We start from the raw sequence: 12,991 nt of genomic DNA, 5'->3' as shown, positions 1-12,991 counted from the left end.
GTGTTGGGTACTTCCCTTTTGTCCTTGGGAAAATGAACCCAGAGAAAAGGCAACACCGTGAAAATGGAGGAACTTGACCAATCATTATTGATACTGACAGACGCAGCTTCCCTCCCCGACCTATCACCCCCTTCCACCTTCTAGGGTATATTAGGGAGGTTTCTTTCAGTATATTGTCATGGATGGAGTAGACATCTTAAGGAAGATTCAGGAGACTAAATTACCCAAGGTCAGAGGGGAGGGCTTGGAGATTTCAGAGGGCATTCAGAAAAAAAAGGCATGGAAATGACTGAAATGTTAAAAAAGTATAGCACATAAAGGACTAGAGGAAATCTGTTGATTTAATCTGGGGAAAAGAATGTGGGAGGAGAGCTGAAGTCCATAAAAAGATGGAGAATATTCGATCTGAGCATAGGACTTAATGGACCAGAAGACTCAGGTTAAGGCCCTTCTGCTGACATCTACTAACTAACTAACTCTGCTACTTTGGGCAAATTAGGTAACTCCTTTGTGCCTCAGTTTATTCATCCATAAAATGGGATTTATAACATTTGTCTTCAAATCCTCATAGGGTTGTTAGGAGGGTCAAATGAAATAATACATTTAGAAGTAAAAATATTAAACAAAATTAAGTTATTTTCTTACGTATGGATCTGTGATTGCATGGGTGTAGGAGGCCCCTAGTTTAGAAATTCCCTCCATCTATGCAGATTGGTAGCTCTTCTTCTCTCAAATGAGACATTTATTTTAAAAAAATGGAGTGATTAACACAATGCCTAGTATGTTAGTAGGTAGTAGACGTTATATAAATGCTTATTCCCATACCTTCCCTTTTTCTGTAATTTAGTGTCTTAGAGAGCTATGTGCAACACTGAGAGGCTAAATGAATTGGCCAGGGTCATGCAATTCACACACACACACACACACACACACACACACACACACACACCACATATACACATACATATGTACACACATATACACACATATCAGCATATGTCAGAATTGGTAATTGAACTCATGTCTTCAGGCTCCAAGACTACCTTCTCTGTCATGCTATCATCATCATCATCTGAAGGATAGAATGTGTGAAAAAGGACTTAAATTGAAATTAGAAGGATTTAGGCTCTTCTTAATGAAGGATGCTTTGGCCATACTGACAGTGACTACAGGGAGGGGTTATGGATGGAATACATCACCTTAGTAGGATAGTTTCAGTGCAGACTTCCCAGGAATCCTTTCTCATCCCCACATTGCATCAAATTGTGCAATCAAATCCCCTCCCCAAACAAAATATATTTATTTTCTGTCTTCAAGCTTGTATTTCTCCAAATACAACTAACCCTTGATTATGAATTTGGGAGACAAGGATTCCATAGGTGTTTAAAGTCCATGCATTATTGTAAACTGAAAAATTCCCCTCCTTTTCTTACTAAGCTTGTGATAAGATAACCCTCAGTTCCCCCTTCTCCCAAATGGGAAGAAAGAGAAGGCATAGTTGAGTTTTTATATTTAATTTTCTCTCCTCTGTCCTTTGCTAATAAGTAGAAGATTGTTTGTCCTTGGGTCTCCTGGCTAGAGGGTAGTGAGAGCAAGAAATGAAATGAAGGTAAGAGGTTCCAGGAACTGAACCTATACAGGCTGGCCAAAGTAAAGATGTGTATTTAAATTTCAAGATAGAAATTGGAGGTATATGTTATGTAGATGGCAATGGTATGTTTACCACCTCCTCCCACAGATTATGGGAATCTGCTATTTCCCTTTTAGCCAAGCCTCATAGGATCAAATCATAGGGGATTTGTTGAAGGAATGTGACATGTTTAATATGAAGAAGAGACTTAACCTATATGAGACTTTATATAAAAGTATCTTCAAGTATTTGAAGGGCTACCTGTGGATGAGAAGTTAAATGTGTTCTTGTTGGGGAAGGGAAGGATGACTAGGAGTAATAACTAGGGGACAAACAGCAGCAGCAGCAGCAGCAGCAACAGCAGCAGTGTTCCTAACAGAGTGATCCAAGTGTGAAATTGTCTGACTTGAGACTTAATACAATTAATAGCTGAAATTTTGTAAAACTTTACAAAATATCTCATTTGATCCTCACAAAAACCTTGGGAAGTAATGGATTTTCCATCAGTGCACATTTTCCAATGAATTCCAGCTGTGTATTGTTGAGAGGATTTCTTATTTACATGTGAGATTGGGCTAGGTGGCCCTTGAGATTTCTTTCAGTTCGGAGATTGTATAGTTCTGAACCTGTCCAAAACTTTTAATTTACTAGTGTTCAAAATAAACTGCCCCCCCTTCACCTCCCTTCCCTCTTGCCCTACTTTCATTAAGTTTCTTTTCTGACTTTCAAAGATTTTCAGCTACTTGTGCTTTGTTGCCACTGTTTCCTGAGATCATCATATAGAATAACGCATGTTCATGTAATGTTGAATGTTTCCAACTGTGATCTAAGTAATTTAATTGTCATGGAATAGGGGTTTGGACATTATGTATGGTGCTTTCTGTAGCATCTTTCAAAAATCTATGATTTCCACCTCATTTGCTCTTTTAGTCTGGCTTCATCTGATTCACTTTGGTTTGGAGTGGGAACACATTTTCCACCTGAAGTAATAGTCATTCTAAAGCTAGGCATTGCCCCAGAGGTAATGTCTGCCTTCCAGAGTTCAGTCTGTCTGAATAACACAACATGTCTCTCATGATTGTACTTGCCAGTGGCTTTCTGTGAGGAGATGTTGAAAGCAGATGTCCAATTGGCAGTTGACCTCTTCAAATGATTTATTTATTATCCTTTTGCCTGCTTGAAGAAGTTATCAGTTTTGTGACTTGTGAAGATGGAGTCGGATACAAACATGCATACACATGGCCTTTAAACATGTATACATTTTCCAAATCTTTTGCCCCTTGGTATGAACATTTCGAGAGACTTCAGAATCAAGTAAGCTTCTTGGCTGTAGTTCTATCTATAACAACTAGCAGTCTGTCTTGCGTATGAATAGCCATTGAGTCTGGAATGTCTTCCAGACTTACTTGTGGCATGTTTTCCTCATGTTCTTTGAAAGGAAGCTTCACAGTTGGCTGGTCATTTCTTCCTCATTTTTGCAGTTACTATTAAATATATTTTAAGCTACATTCTGTTGTCCTCTGCCGTTCTATTTGTCCCTCTCCTTAGTTATATACTCTCTTCCACTCATCGGTCCCCTTAACAGGTCCCCTAAATCTGAGATTTAGAGATGGAAGGGACCCAAGAGGTGCTCTAGTCTGACCACTTCATTTTAAGGAATGGGAAATAGGCCGGGGGGAGAAGAGGTGACTTGCTGGATGTCATCAAGGCTGGAGAAAATAGCAGCTCTTGGATTCATGTTCTTCAACCCAAAAACAAATTTTTTGAGTACTTCTACTTTAAAGGCAAGGGGATATAGCAGCAACAGAAATAGATTTGGAGTCAGGGAGTTTGAACCTTGGCATTGCCATGTATTCATTTATTTCCTGCACGACCTTAGATTAATTATATCCCCACTTCAAGCTGATATTTCCTTGTTTATAAATGAAAGGATCTGGGCTGGCTGATTGTAGAGTTCCAACTCTAAACCTCTCTGTTACTCTCTCTCACCAGGTCACATTTTCATTCACTTACCTATTTTATCTTTTGTATGTGTATGTCAGTATGTATGTATATTTGTAGGTGATTGGGAGTGACTTGACCAAAATCACACAGATATTCTATGGCAGAGCCAGGATTCCAACTTGGGTCCTTGTGGTTCCATGTTCATTGCTCACTCCAAAGTCCCACTGGTTCCCTAGCATACTTCTTCCTTGAGTTGGACCTTGAAGAATGGCCAGAATTGAGCTGGGTTGAAGACAAAAAGAGAGAATTCTAGGAAGGGAGAATAGATCTGAAAGGTTATAGTACTGATAGTAAGTATAACATGTAGAGTTATAATAATAATAATAATAATAATAATAATAATAATAATAATAATAATAGGAAGGAAGGAAGGAAGGAAGGACAGAAGGAGGAAGAGAAGAAGAATGGATAGATGGAAGGAAGAAAGTACTGACCAACCAAATGACCAATTGACCTAATAACTCTAATCCGTGACTGAGATCAAATAATTCAGCTTACTTTCTGAGGCTACAGGAATGTGGTGTGAAGCTTAAGTATATGTTTTTGTTCTGCACTGCTCTGGCTAACAGAAGTATGGGTTCTTTTCTCTCTTTTCCAGAGGACCTCGGCCAGCAAGACTTCAGGTGCTCCTTCCTACAGCAGATGGTCCAGCTCACAGCCACATCAGGTAATACACCCTTTCAGGGTGAACACCGACATCTCAAATCCCCTTGGAATGTGTTTAACCATATAATTATTCATCCCATTTTCTGGCATGACTAAAACCCAGCATTGCCATAGGCACATGTGTGGACTCCCAGGCCCTCATTGATGGGCGTACTCATCTAGGGCTCTGATTTAGTCATTCTAGATTCTGCCCCTGCTGACAAGGGACTAGGGAAGTTGTTACTTAAGCCATTACTTTGTACACAGAATCCATGTGTGTGGTGACTTGCCACAGGTTGGGGTGGTGTTGGGGGGTGATGGTGACAATGGAAAGAGGGCAGAGTGGCTTGTGTAAGGCTAAGATGTTTCTTTCAAAACATTCCCCAGATGATCACATGAGCCCAGTCAATCAGGAAAAAGAGATGTATTTGAAAATAATTCTATCTCTGTTAACCTTCTGTTCTTTCTCAATTGAATCATGCCTTCCCATGATCATTATTATCATGAAACCAACTTAAAGAGTATTTTCAAATGTCTTGAGGACAGGTGCCTATTTACTCTGGCTAAGTAATAATTTATGCTAGCTATGAAAAGTATGCAGAGTATATTGCATTTCAGAGTCCTGCAACCTGTGACTTTGCATATGGAAACATCAAAGAAAATAGATAGATATTATTACCAGGGATGCAGCTTGTCATGTAACCTGGTGACAAAGTATCATTATGCCCAAACTCTTCACTGGGTCCTTTCGGCCAAGATCTTGGTCAGCTCACATAAAAGGCTCTTTACATGAAACTTTCCCAGGGACCTATACAACGCAGGGGAATGCAGAGAGTCACAGGGGAGGTCACTTAGAAGCAATAGCCCCCCACAGCTGTATGCCTGCAAAACAAAGAGGGAGCTTGGAACAGCAATAGAAAAGGCCCATTTAACTAATGTTAGCCTAGGTGGTCTGCTACTCTCTGCTTTTGTCTTCTGGCTGTGGGCAGCCCTACCATGAGAAAGAGGCTGGTGAATTCCCAAAGGGATATTGGTGGTAGTGAAATTTTGCTCCTCCATCCCTTTATCCCTTTCTTCCCACCTCCACCCCCCCCCCCAGTTCAGCTGTCTTGGTTTTCTTAGTGTGGTAATGATGGTCACTATAAACTAGTATTTTAATACATTTTCAGAAATATTTAAAGTGGGGGGCTACTTGGGAAGTTATAAGAAGTGCCAGGAACGGATCCTTCTCTGAGATATTTGAGGTGCTTCCACCATGACCTATGGTGGTGGAACTAAAGCAATAATAGGGGCAGAGACATGATCTTGGTAGGATCTTGGGTGTCCCAACAAATCTTACTTTATGGCTCTGGGTTTACACAGCTATTATGATTTTTGATGACCTGGAAGAACGTACTTATTGCAGTTTAGTTGGGATGGGACAGGGCACTGTGATTATATATCATGATAGTCGCCAGTGAAAATTTGGTGGCTTTTTCTTCCTAAATCAGTTTGAAATGGGAAAAGAAACAGGTCTGTGAGCTAGGAAATCTGCCTTTGAAACCAATACCTTCTAGTGACTGTGAATTTAAGTGAGTCATTTAGTGTCCTAATACCCCTCCTTGTTCCTTAGAATCATAAAATGTTAAATCTAGAAGGGATTTGGGAGATAGATCAGCTAGTCCTCTTTTTACAAATAAAGAAAGTGAGCCCCGAAGAAATTGCCTCAACTTCATCTTTTTGCCCAGACCTACCTCTCCTCTGGACACCTTTTGTCCCTGTCACCTGGGCCTATCACTTGAGACCTGTTTGATTTTTTCTCATCCAAAGTGTCCATTTAGTTGACAATTCCTTTTGATTCTTTCTCAAAAATGTCCCTTCCTCTGAATTCCCTCTGCATCTACCATCATACATGCTTTTATCTCTTTCTTCCTGAATTAATGGGCTAATTGTGGAGGCACTTTCAATGGAAAGTGTATTGATTGGATTTAGAGTTGCAGGAATTGGGTTCAAACCCTTGCTTTGCCTCTTACTATCTGTTCATGACCTTGTACAAGTCACTTAACCTCATTGAACCTCAGTTTCCTCTTCTGTAAAATGAGGAGGTTGGGCTAGATTATCTCTAAGGTTCCTTCTAGCTCTAAGTATGCTATTTCTAAATATGCTATTATATTCTTGCCTCTCTTGACCCTGTCATTCTGCACCATTCTGAAAGGGATGAGTCTGTTCCTTTTCCAATCCATCTTTCATATATTCTTTGATTTATTTTCCTAATGTAGTTCCTCGATTATGCATGCTACTCCACTACTCACCAATCCTTAATTGCTCCCTATCACCTTCTGAATAAAGAATATCCTTATGAATGTGGCCTTCAAAGCCCATCATGATCTGGCTCTGATGTACTTTTCCAGCCTGATCACATATTAGTCACTTCATATATTCTCCTTTCCAGCCAGACCACATCTACACTCCATCTATTATTCTTGTTCTGTCCTCTGATCTCTGTGTCTTTGCTCATACTGTCTTCCAGGCCTGGAGGGAACTCTTTTCTTTTCCACCCACATATATCTGAGCCTCTTTCTTTCAAGGTTCAATTCAGGTGCCATATCTTTCATAATGCTTCTCCTCTGCATTTTCCTTAAACTTCCTCCTCATCTTCTTTCTTCCTTACTCAATGAAAACTGATTTTTCTTAAATATTTTTCTAGCATTTGCTTGTACCAACATTTCATCAGATCATAAATTGAGAGCTGAAAGGGACCTTAGAGATCATCCAATCTAATCTCTTCATACTACAGATGAAGAAACAGGTCCGAGGAGGGATTGGCCCCAAGATTACACAGGTAATATGATCCTAATAGAGTCAAGGTTCGAACTCAGGGTCTATTAACTCCAGAACCAGTGCTCCCTTTGCTAAACTACAGTACCTCTCTAAGATTCTAGTCCAATGCCCTAATTGTACAGATAAGGAAACTGAGGATCAGAAGGGTTAAATGGCTTACCTAAAACCATGCACATAACAAAGCCAGTATTGAAACTCAGACCATACCACTCCTCCCAAATACAGTGCCCTTTCCACAACAACATACCATTTCCTCTTGCATTATAGTTATCTGTGTAGATGCATTCCCCTCACTGTTTATTGTTTCTTGAAAATGAACAGCGTCTCCTCAGTCTTTGTATCCCCAAATGAGAGAGTCACGCACATATTTAGTGGCCAAGCCAGAAATAGAAACCAGGTCTCTGGGCTCCTGTTCCAGTGTACTGATGGGGTGCTTGGGTGCTTGTGCTTGGACCCCAATTTCTCCCTAGCCTCAGAAACTCTATCCTTGACAGTTTCTCCTCAGCCCAAAGACCTGGTGCCTAGCAATTACTCATGAGTGGGCCTCAGTAAGACCCTTATCTCTTTCCCTGGGGCAGTTACAAACAGCACCTGAAGGAATTATTAGTTTGAACTGGCTTTTCACTGGTTCATAAAGATATTCTTATCCACTGGACTGAATTCTACCATCCTACCTCATTATCTATATCCTGTACTCCTCATTATCTGTATTCTAGACCTTAGACATATGTATACTCCCTCCATCTATCTTGTCAAACAAGACATTGACTGGTGGCAGACTGGACAACTCTCAGTTACTCCTGAACTGTAGTTAACTTAGTGATGTAGCAGGCCTAAAACCACACTTCCATGTGGCCCCCCTTGTGGGCTTTTCCTAGTGAACTCTGGGTAAAACGCCTGCTTAGTAGATACAAAAAGTGCATCTTCCTTTAAGAACTAACCACTCCTTAACCGCTCCCTAATCCCACCCCGAATCACCTAGTTAACATATTTGACACACGTTTTATTATATTTTATCCTGTATAAGCTTTAGCTGTACCCCTCTAAGGTTGCAGTTTCCTTAAGAATCCTCACCCACTGAAAAGTGTAACAATAAATCTTTGCCACCTTGACTTAAAGAATGCTTGAGTCTGTGAATTCATTCCAGACGACCCAGTCCTGTACTTTGGTCTTTGAGGGATCTCAACCTCTCAGATCTCAATGGCAGCAGTTTACTTCTCTCTAGCTTATAAATACCTTCCCATTGCTGACGTTGTGACTTTCTTTAGGTATGAAAATGTGGTGTAATGGATAGGATACTGAATTTGGAGTCATGAGGACCTGCATTCAAATCTCAGCCGTAACATTGGGCATGTTGCTTAATACCTCCCAGCCTCAATTGCCTCATCTTTAAAATAGGGATCATAAATAACTTCCCTCATGGGCTTAAGGGAATTACAAGGAGAACCACTGATTCATGGTTGGAGTCAAAGCAGGGAGACATATATTGTGGTTAAACAAAGGGCTAAACAAACCCTTTCAACAAAGAGTTAAACAAAGATAATTGTGGGTAATGTGCTCGGCAAAGCTTAAAGCCTTATATAATACAGCTATCATTTATATTGTGTTTTTATGGTTTTCAAAGAACGTTATATATTCTATTATCTTAGTTGATCCTCACAACAATCTGAGTAGATGCTATTATTATATAAATGTCATATGTTATAATTTAATCGATAATCTTACAATAATCTGTAATAGTATTGTAATGATCTGTAATCATATTATTTTTACAATTTCACTTAAGGGTCTGATTACATTGGGTTCTGGTCTGCTCAGTGACTTTTAATGGGGAGAAGGGAGCGAACTCTCCAAGGTACTGAAGGTTTTTGAACAGAGGACAACTGTATGCTCAAGGTAGAACTGATCTTTTGGCTCCTGTCTTCACAAGCCTGGGTAGGTTCCTGCAGTTTTAATGGACATCTAAGTTTAAGAAGTTGTAATTTACAAAGGCTGCCTTATCCCTAGCCTTAGATTTCAGGTTCTTGAAGTTTCAGAGGTGATTGTTTATCAGGGACAGATCTAATTAATATTTCCCTGTATTAGAGGCTTTGAATTTCAGAAATGATATTTGCCAGTGTGCTGACTCACCCTCTGGGCAAACTGCTGAAAAAACTTTTTCCTAGTTGTACTCACTCCTCAGGCCTCTTTGGTAATCCTTTCCACCTCTCCAGCACACAGGCTAATCTTTCTTCTCCTTTGTCACTAGCAGTCTAATCTCTTTCTCTTTAATTTGTGTTTATTGTAAAGCCTTTGTCTTTTGTGTTTGGGATTTAATAGGCTTAGGGACTTCACAGGCATTGCAAATACCTACACAAATAGTGAGACTGAGTTGAATGGGAATGGTGCAACTCAGCTGGGGGATTCCTGCTCTGGTGCCCTCCTGAGAGGTTTGGCATCCACATCCAATCCTTACTGACTCATGGATTTGTATGCTTTCCCATTTGTTTTTGGAATGTTTTGAGTAAATCATAGATCGAGTATGAAACAAAGGCCCAATAATCCATCTTTTACAATCCCTATAAAAATCTTGGAGTGTGGCAGAAAGAGTACTTTGGGCATGAGATCATCTGGGTTCAGGTCTCTGTTCTGCCCCCTTGCTATCTATGTTGGCTTGGGTCAAAGTCATTTGCCCTCTCCAGGCCTCAGATTTTTATTTATAAAATGAGAGGAGGGTGGCTAAATCAAGGGTTTCTGAACTGAGACCAATAGGGAATGGAAAGGGAAAAAAGCATTTATATAGCATTTACTATATGCTGGGCACTGTGCTAAGTGCTTTTTACAAATATTATGTCATTTAATCCTTATAACAATCCTGCAAGGTCAGAGATATTATTACTCCCATTTTACAGTTGAGAGAACTGAGGCAAACAGAAGGTTAAATGACTTCCCCAGCGTCACACAGTTGGTAAGTGAGGCTGGATTTGAACTCAAGAATATCTGACTCCAGGCCCAGAACTGTATCCACTGTGCCATCAGCTGCCTCCACAAGTTTTAAGGATTCTGTACTTGGATGGGAAAAATCTAATATTTATTTTTATTAACTTCTACTGAAATTTAGTACTTCTTTCAATTATTTAAAGAAACCATGATTTTGATAAAGGGTTCATAGGCTTCATCAGACTGCTTGTAGGAGTCTATGACACCAAAGAAGTCCCAACTCTAACCATGATGACGTCTGATCATAATTCTGACTCATTCTAAGCATCATAAAGTTTGATTCCTCCCCCCCTCAGTTTTTACAATTATCAAGGCAATTTTCCAAGACAGCGTGTTTCCTGAGTACTGTATACTTTCATGGTGAGGTGGTAAAGACTCCCCCCACCCCAATTCTGGAGTCAAAGGTCTGGATTCAAATTCTGCCTCTGATTCATACTACTTATCTGACCTTATGTGAATTGTCTAACCTCCATGGGCCTCAACTTCCTAATCTATAGAAAGGGATGATGGACTATATGGACTTTGAAGTCCCTCTCAGCTTTATAATTCTGCAGGACATGTTGCTACCTCAATCAGTTTTAAGTATCTATTAATGATATTCATTACTGGGTCAGGGTCCTTCTGGCTGTTTGCAAACAGGTTAGTGTCTCTCCCTGTAAATGGGTAGGTTCCCATGTATGGTCTATAATATAATATAGTTTATATATAACTGCAAACTACAAAGAGCCCTAGACTTGGAGTACTTAGATGACCTATATTCAGATTCCAGCTCTTACACTTAACTCTGCAATGTTGGTCTAGTAACTTTACATCTCCCCATCTGTCAAATAGGGCTAGAAATAAATTTCAGTTTTGGAGAACTGATAATGAAAATGTGGGGGACTCCAGATGTAGAATATGGAATACATGATCAGATGGAGTCACTAGGTTGGCCAGGGTCATTTCTTTGTTACAAAGGAGGTTTGAATGGTTGTGGTGGCTGGGGGCAAAGGCATCCCTCCAAACAAAAGGCAGCAATAAAATAAAATGAAGACGATGAAACTTGTCCTGACTCTGCCTCCCCTCACCTTATGATGTTTTGAGGAAAGTGCTTTGCATCTTTGCAGGTCTAGAGACATGTAAGATTATCATCATCTCTATACTTCTCATGGTCATTACCATTAGCAGTGCTCTTGTTACTACATCCACATTTAAGATCCCATCTGTGATTTAGATGGTGAAATGATCAATATTGATTCTGGTGGAGCTGTGATTAGAGGTGGCAGTGTGGATAGAGCGATGGACCTAGAGTCAGGAAGACTTGAGTTGAAATTCAGACTCACACTGTAGTTATGTGATCCTGGGGAAGTGACTAAACCTCTGACTGCCTCAGTTTTCTTATCTGTAAATGGGGGTAATAATAATAGCACCTACCTCCTAGGGTTGTCATGATGATAAAATGTGATAACATTTGTAAAGTGCTTTCATACCTTAAAGAACTATATGAATTCTAGCTATGACAATAATGATGATAATGATATTACATATGTTTATATTTTAATTATATTGTTATAAATACTTTTGAAAGGATGAGTAATATTGCAACCAGTAGTTTATATTGTCTTTCTTTTCTAGATTTCTGTTAATAAAACATAAATGTTTTACAAATTCTATAACCATTTATGCCACATGTAATAGAATTGCCTGCTTCTAATCTAAGTAATTGCCTGTCAGTATTGTGGATGTGGGGATACCTCCAAGTTTGAAAGACTGAGATTCTGATAAGCTTTTTTTTTTTTAATCATCCTGTCCTTTCTACAAACTTTCTACTTGGAAAAGTTTAATAAATTATTTTCCATCCTACTTATCAGTCATGAAATTTCACTCTGTGACCTAAATCATTTAACTCTTCTCTTGTAGCACAAAAAAGGAGAATAAATTTGTTGGGAATACAACAGAGGGTGACTGTCAGGGGAGTGCCGGACTGGGACCTTCATTAACCTCTACGTGTTTCACAGTCATAAGAGAGAGTTGGGCAATCACTCGTGATTATACTGGTGAACAGTAGGCTTTTAATAGATGTTTAAACTGAATGGATCAGTTTTCCCAACCTTAAATGTCATGGGTGACTGGTTGAATGGGTGACCAAGAGCACTGAAGCCTTGAAATTGAAAGCCAGCCGATCTCAAAGGGCACTGATGTGTGATTAGGTGGCAGATGACTCTCATGGGGAATTGGAGCTGATATTTGAGCGTCACTGTTTCCTGGAGGCAGATAATATGAGATGATGGGGCTTCAGAGGCTGGGTGTATGCTACTGTTACAGCCATGACCGAAGATTGAGTGACTTATAAGGGAAAGAAAGGCCTGATTTAGCTTTCATTACATGCCCTGGGAGAAGGGAGGCAGGGCCAGTCTGATAGACTTTGGCTCTGAATAAGTAATTTGTCAATTACTCATTATTCTTTGTGGAAAATAAGGTCAGATGTAGAATTGAGAGCTATGCTAACTCTTCTGTCTGTTCTCCTTTTATACTCGGTTTAGTTCAGATCAAATCAGTTCATTTCAATTCAGTAAACATTTCTAAAGGGACCAGCAGAATTTAATGCCTGAAGTGCTAGTCTCAGAGTCAAGGAGCTCTGAGTTTGAATACAGCCTCAGACCCTTAGTAGCTGCGTGAACCGGAGTTAAGTCATGTAACCTCTTTGGGCTTGAGTGTCCTCATCTATAAAACTAGGATGTTTTCTGGGAGGCACAAAAGCCATCATGTTTATAAAGTCTGTTACAATTGTTAAAGAGTTATGGAAATGTAATATATCATCATGAAGTATTTCCTAGGTTCTAGCCTCTGGGGATGAAAAATAAATGAAAGGAAGATAGTTCCTGCTTTCAACAAACTTACATCCTGTTATGTGGAGGATGTACCACATAGAAA

At 39.7% G+C, this 12,991-nt stretch overlaps 1 protein-coding gene across 8 annotated transcripts in view; it reads left to right on the top strand.

Moving 5' to 3' along the window:
- Nucleotides 1-12,991, top strand: part of RBMS3 (RNA binding motif single stranded interacting protein 3) — a 1,402,476-nt gene that overhangs the window by 251,139 nt on the left and 1,138,346 nt on the right. For all 8 annotated transcript variants that reach the window (XM_078151263.1, XM_078151264.1, XM_078151268.1 and 5 more), the window contains one exon: nt 4,233-4,301. In XM_078151263.1, the coding sequence (XP_078007389.1) occupies nt 4,233-4,301 (69 nt within the window). The remainder of the gene's footprint in view (nt 1-4,232; nt 4,302-12,991) is intronic.

This window comes from Phascolarctos cinereus, unplaced genomic scaffold (genome assembly GCF_003287225.1).
Source record: "Phascolarctos cinereus isolate Bilbo 61053 unplaced genomic scaffold, phaCin_HiC Scaffold_1;HRSCAF=81, whole genome shotgun sequence".
NCBI classification, from domain to species: Eukaryota; Metazoa; Chordata; class Mammalia; order Diprotodontia; family Phascolarctidae; genus Phascolarctos; species Phascolarctos cinereus.
The sequence above is the reverse complement of the archived record's forward strand: the minus strand, read 5'-3'. Positions and strand labels throughout refer to the sequence as shown.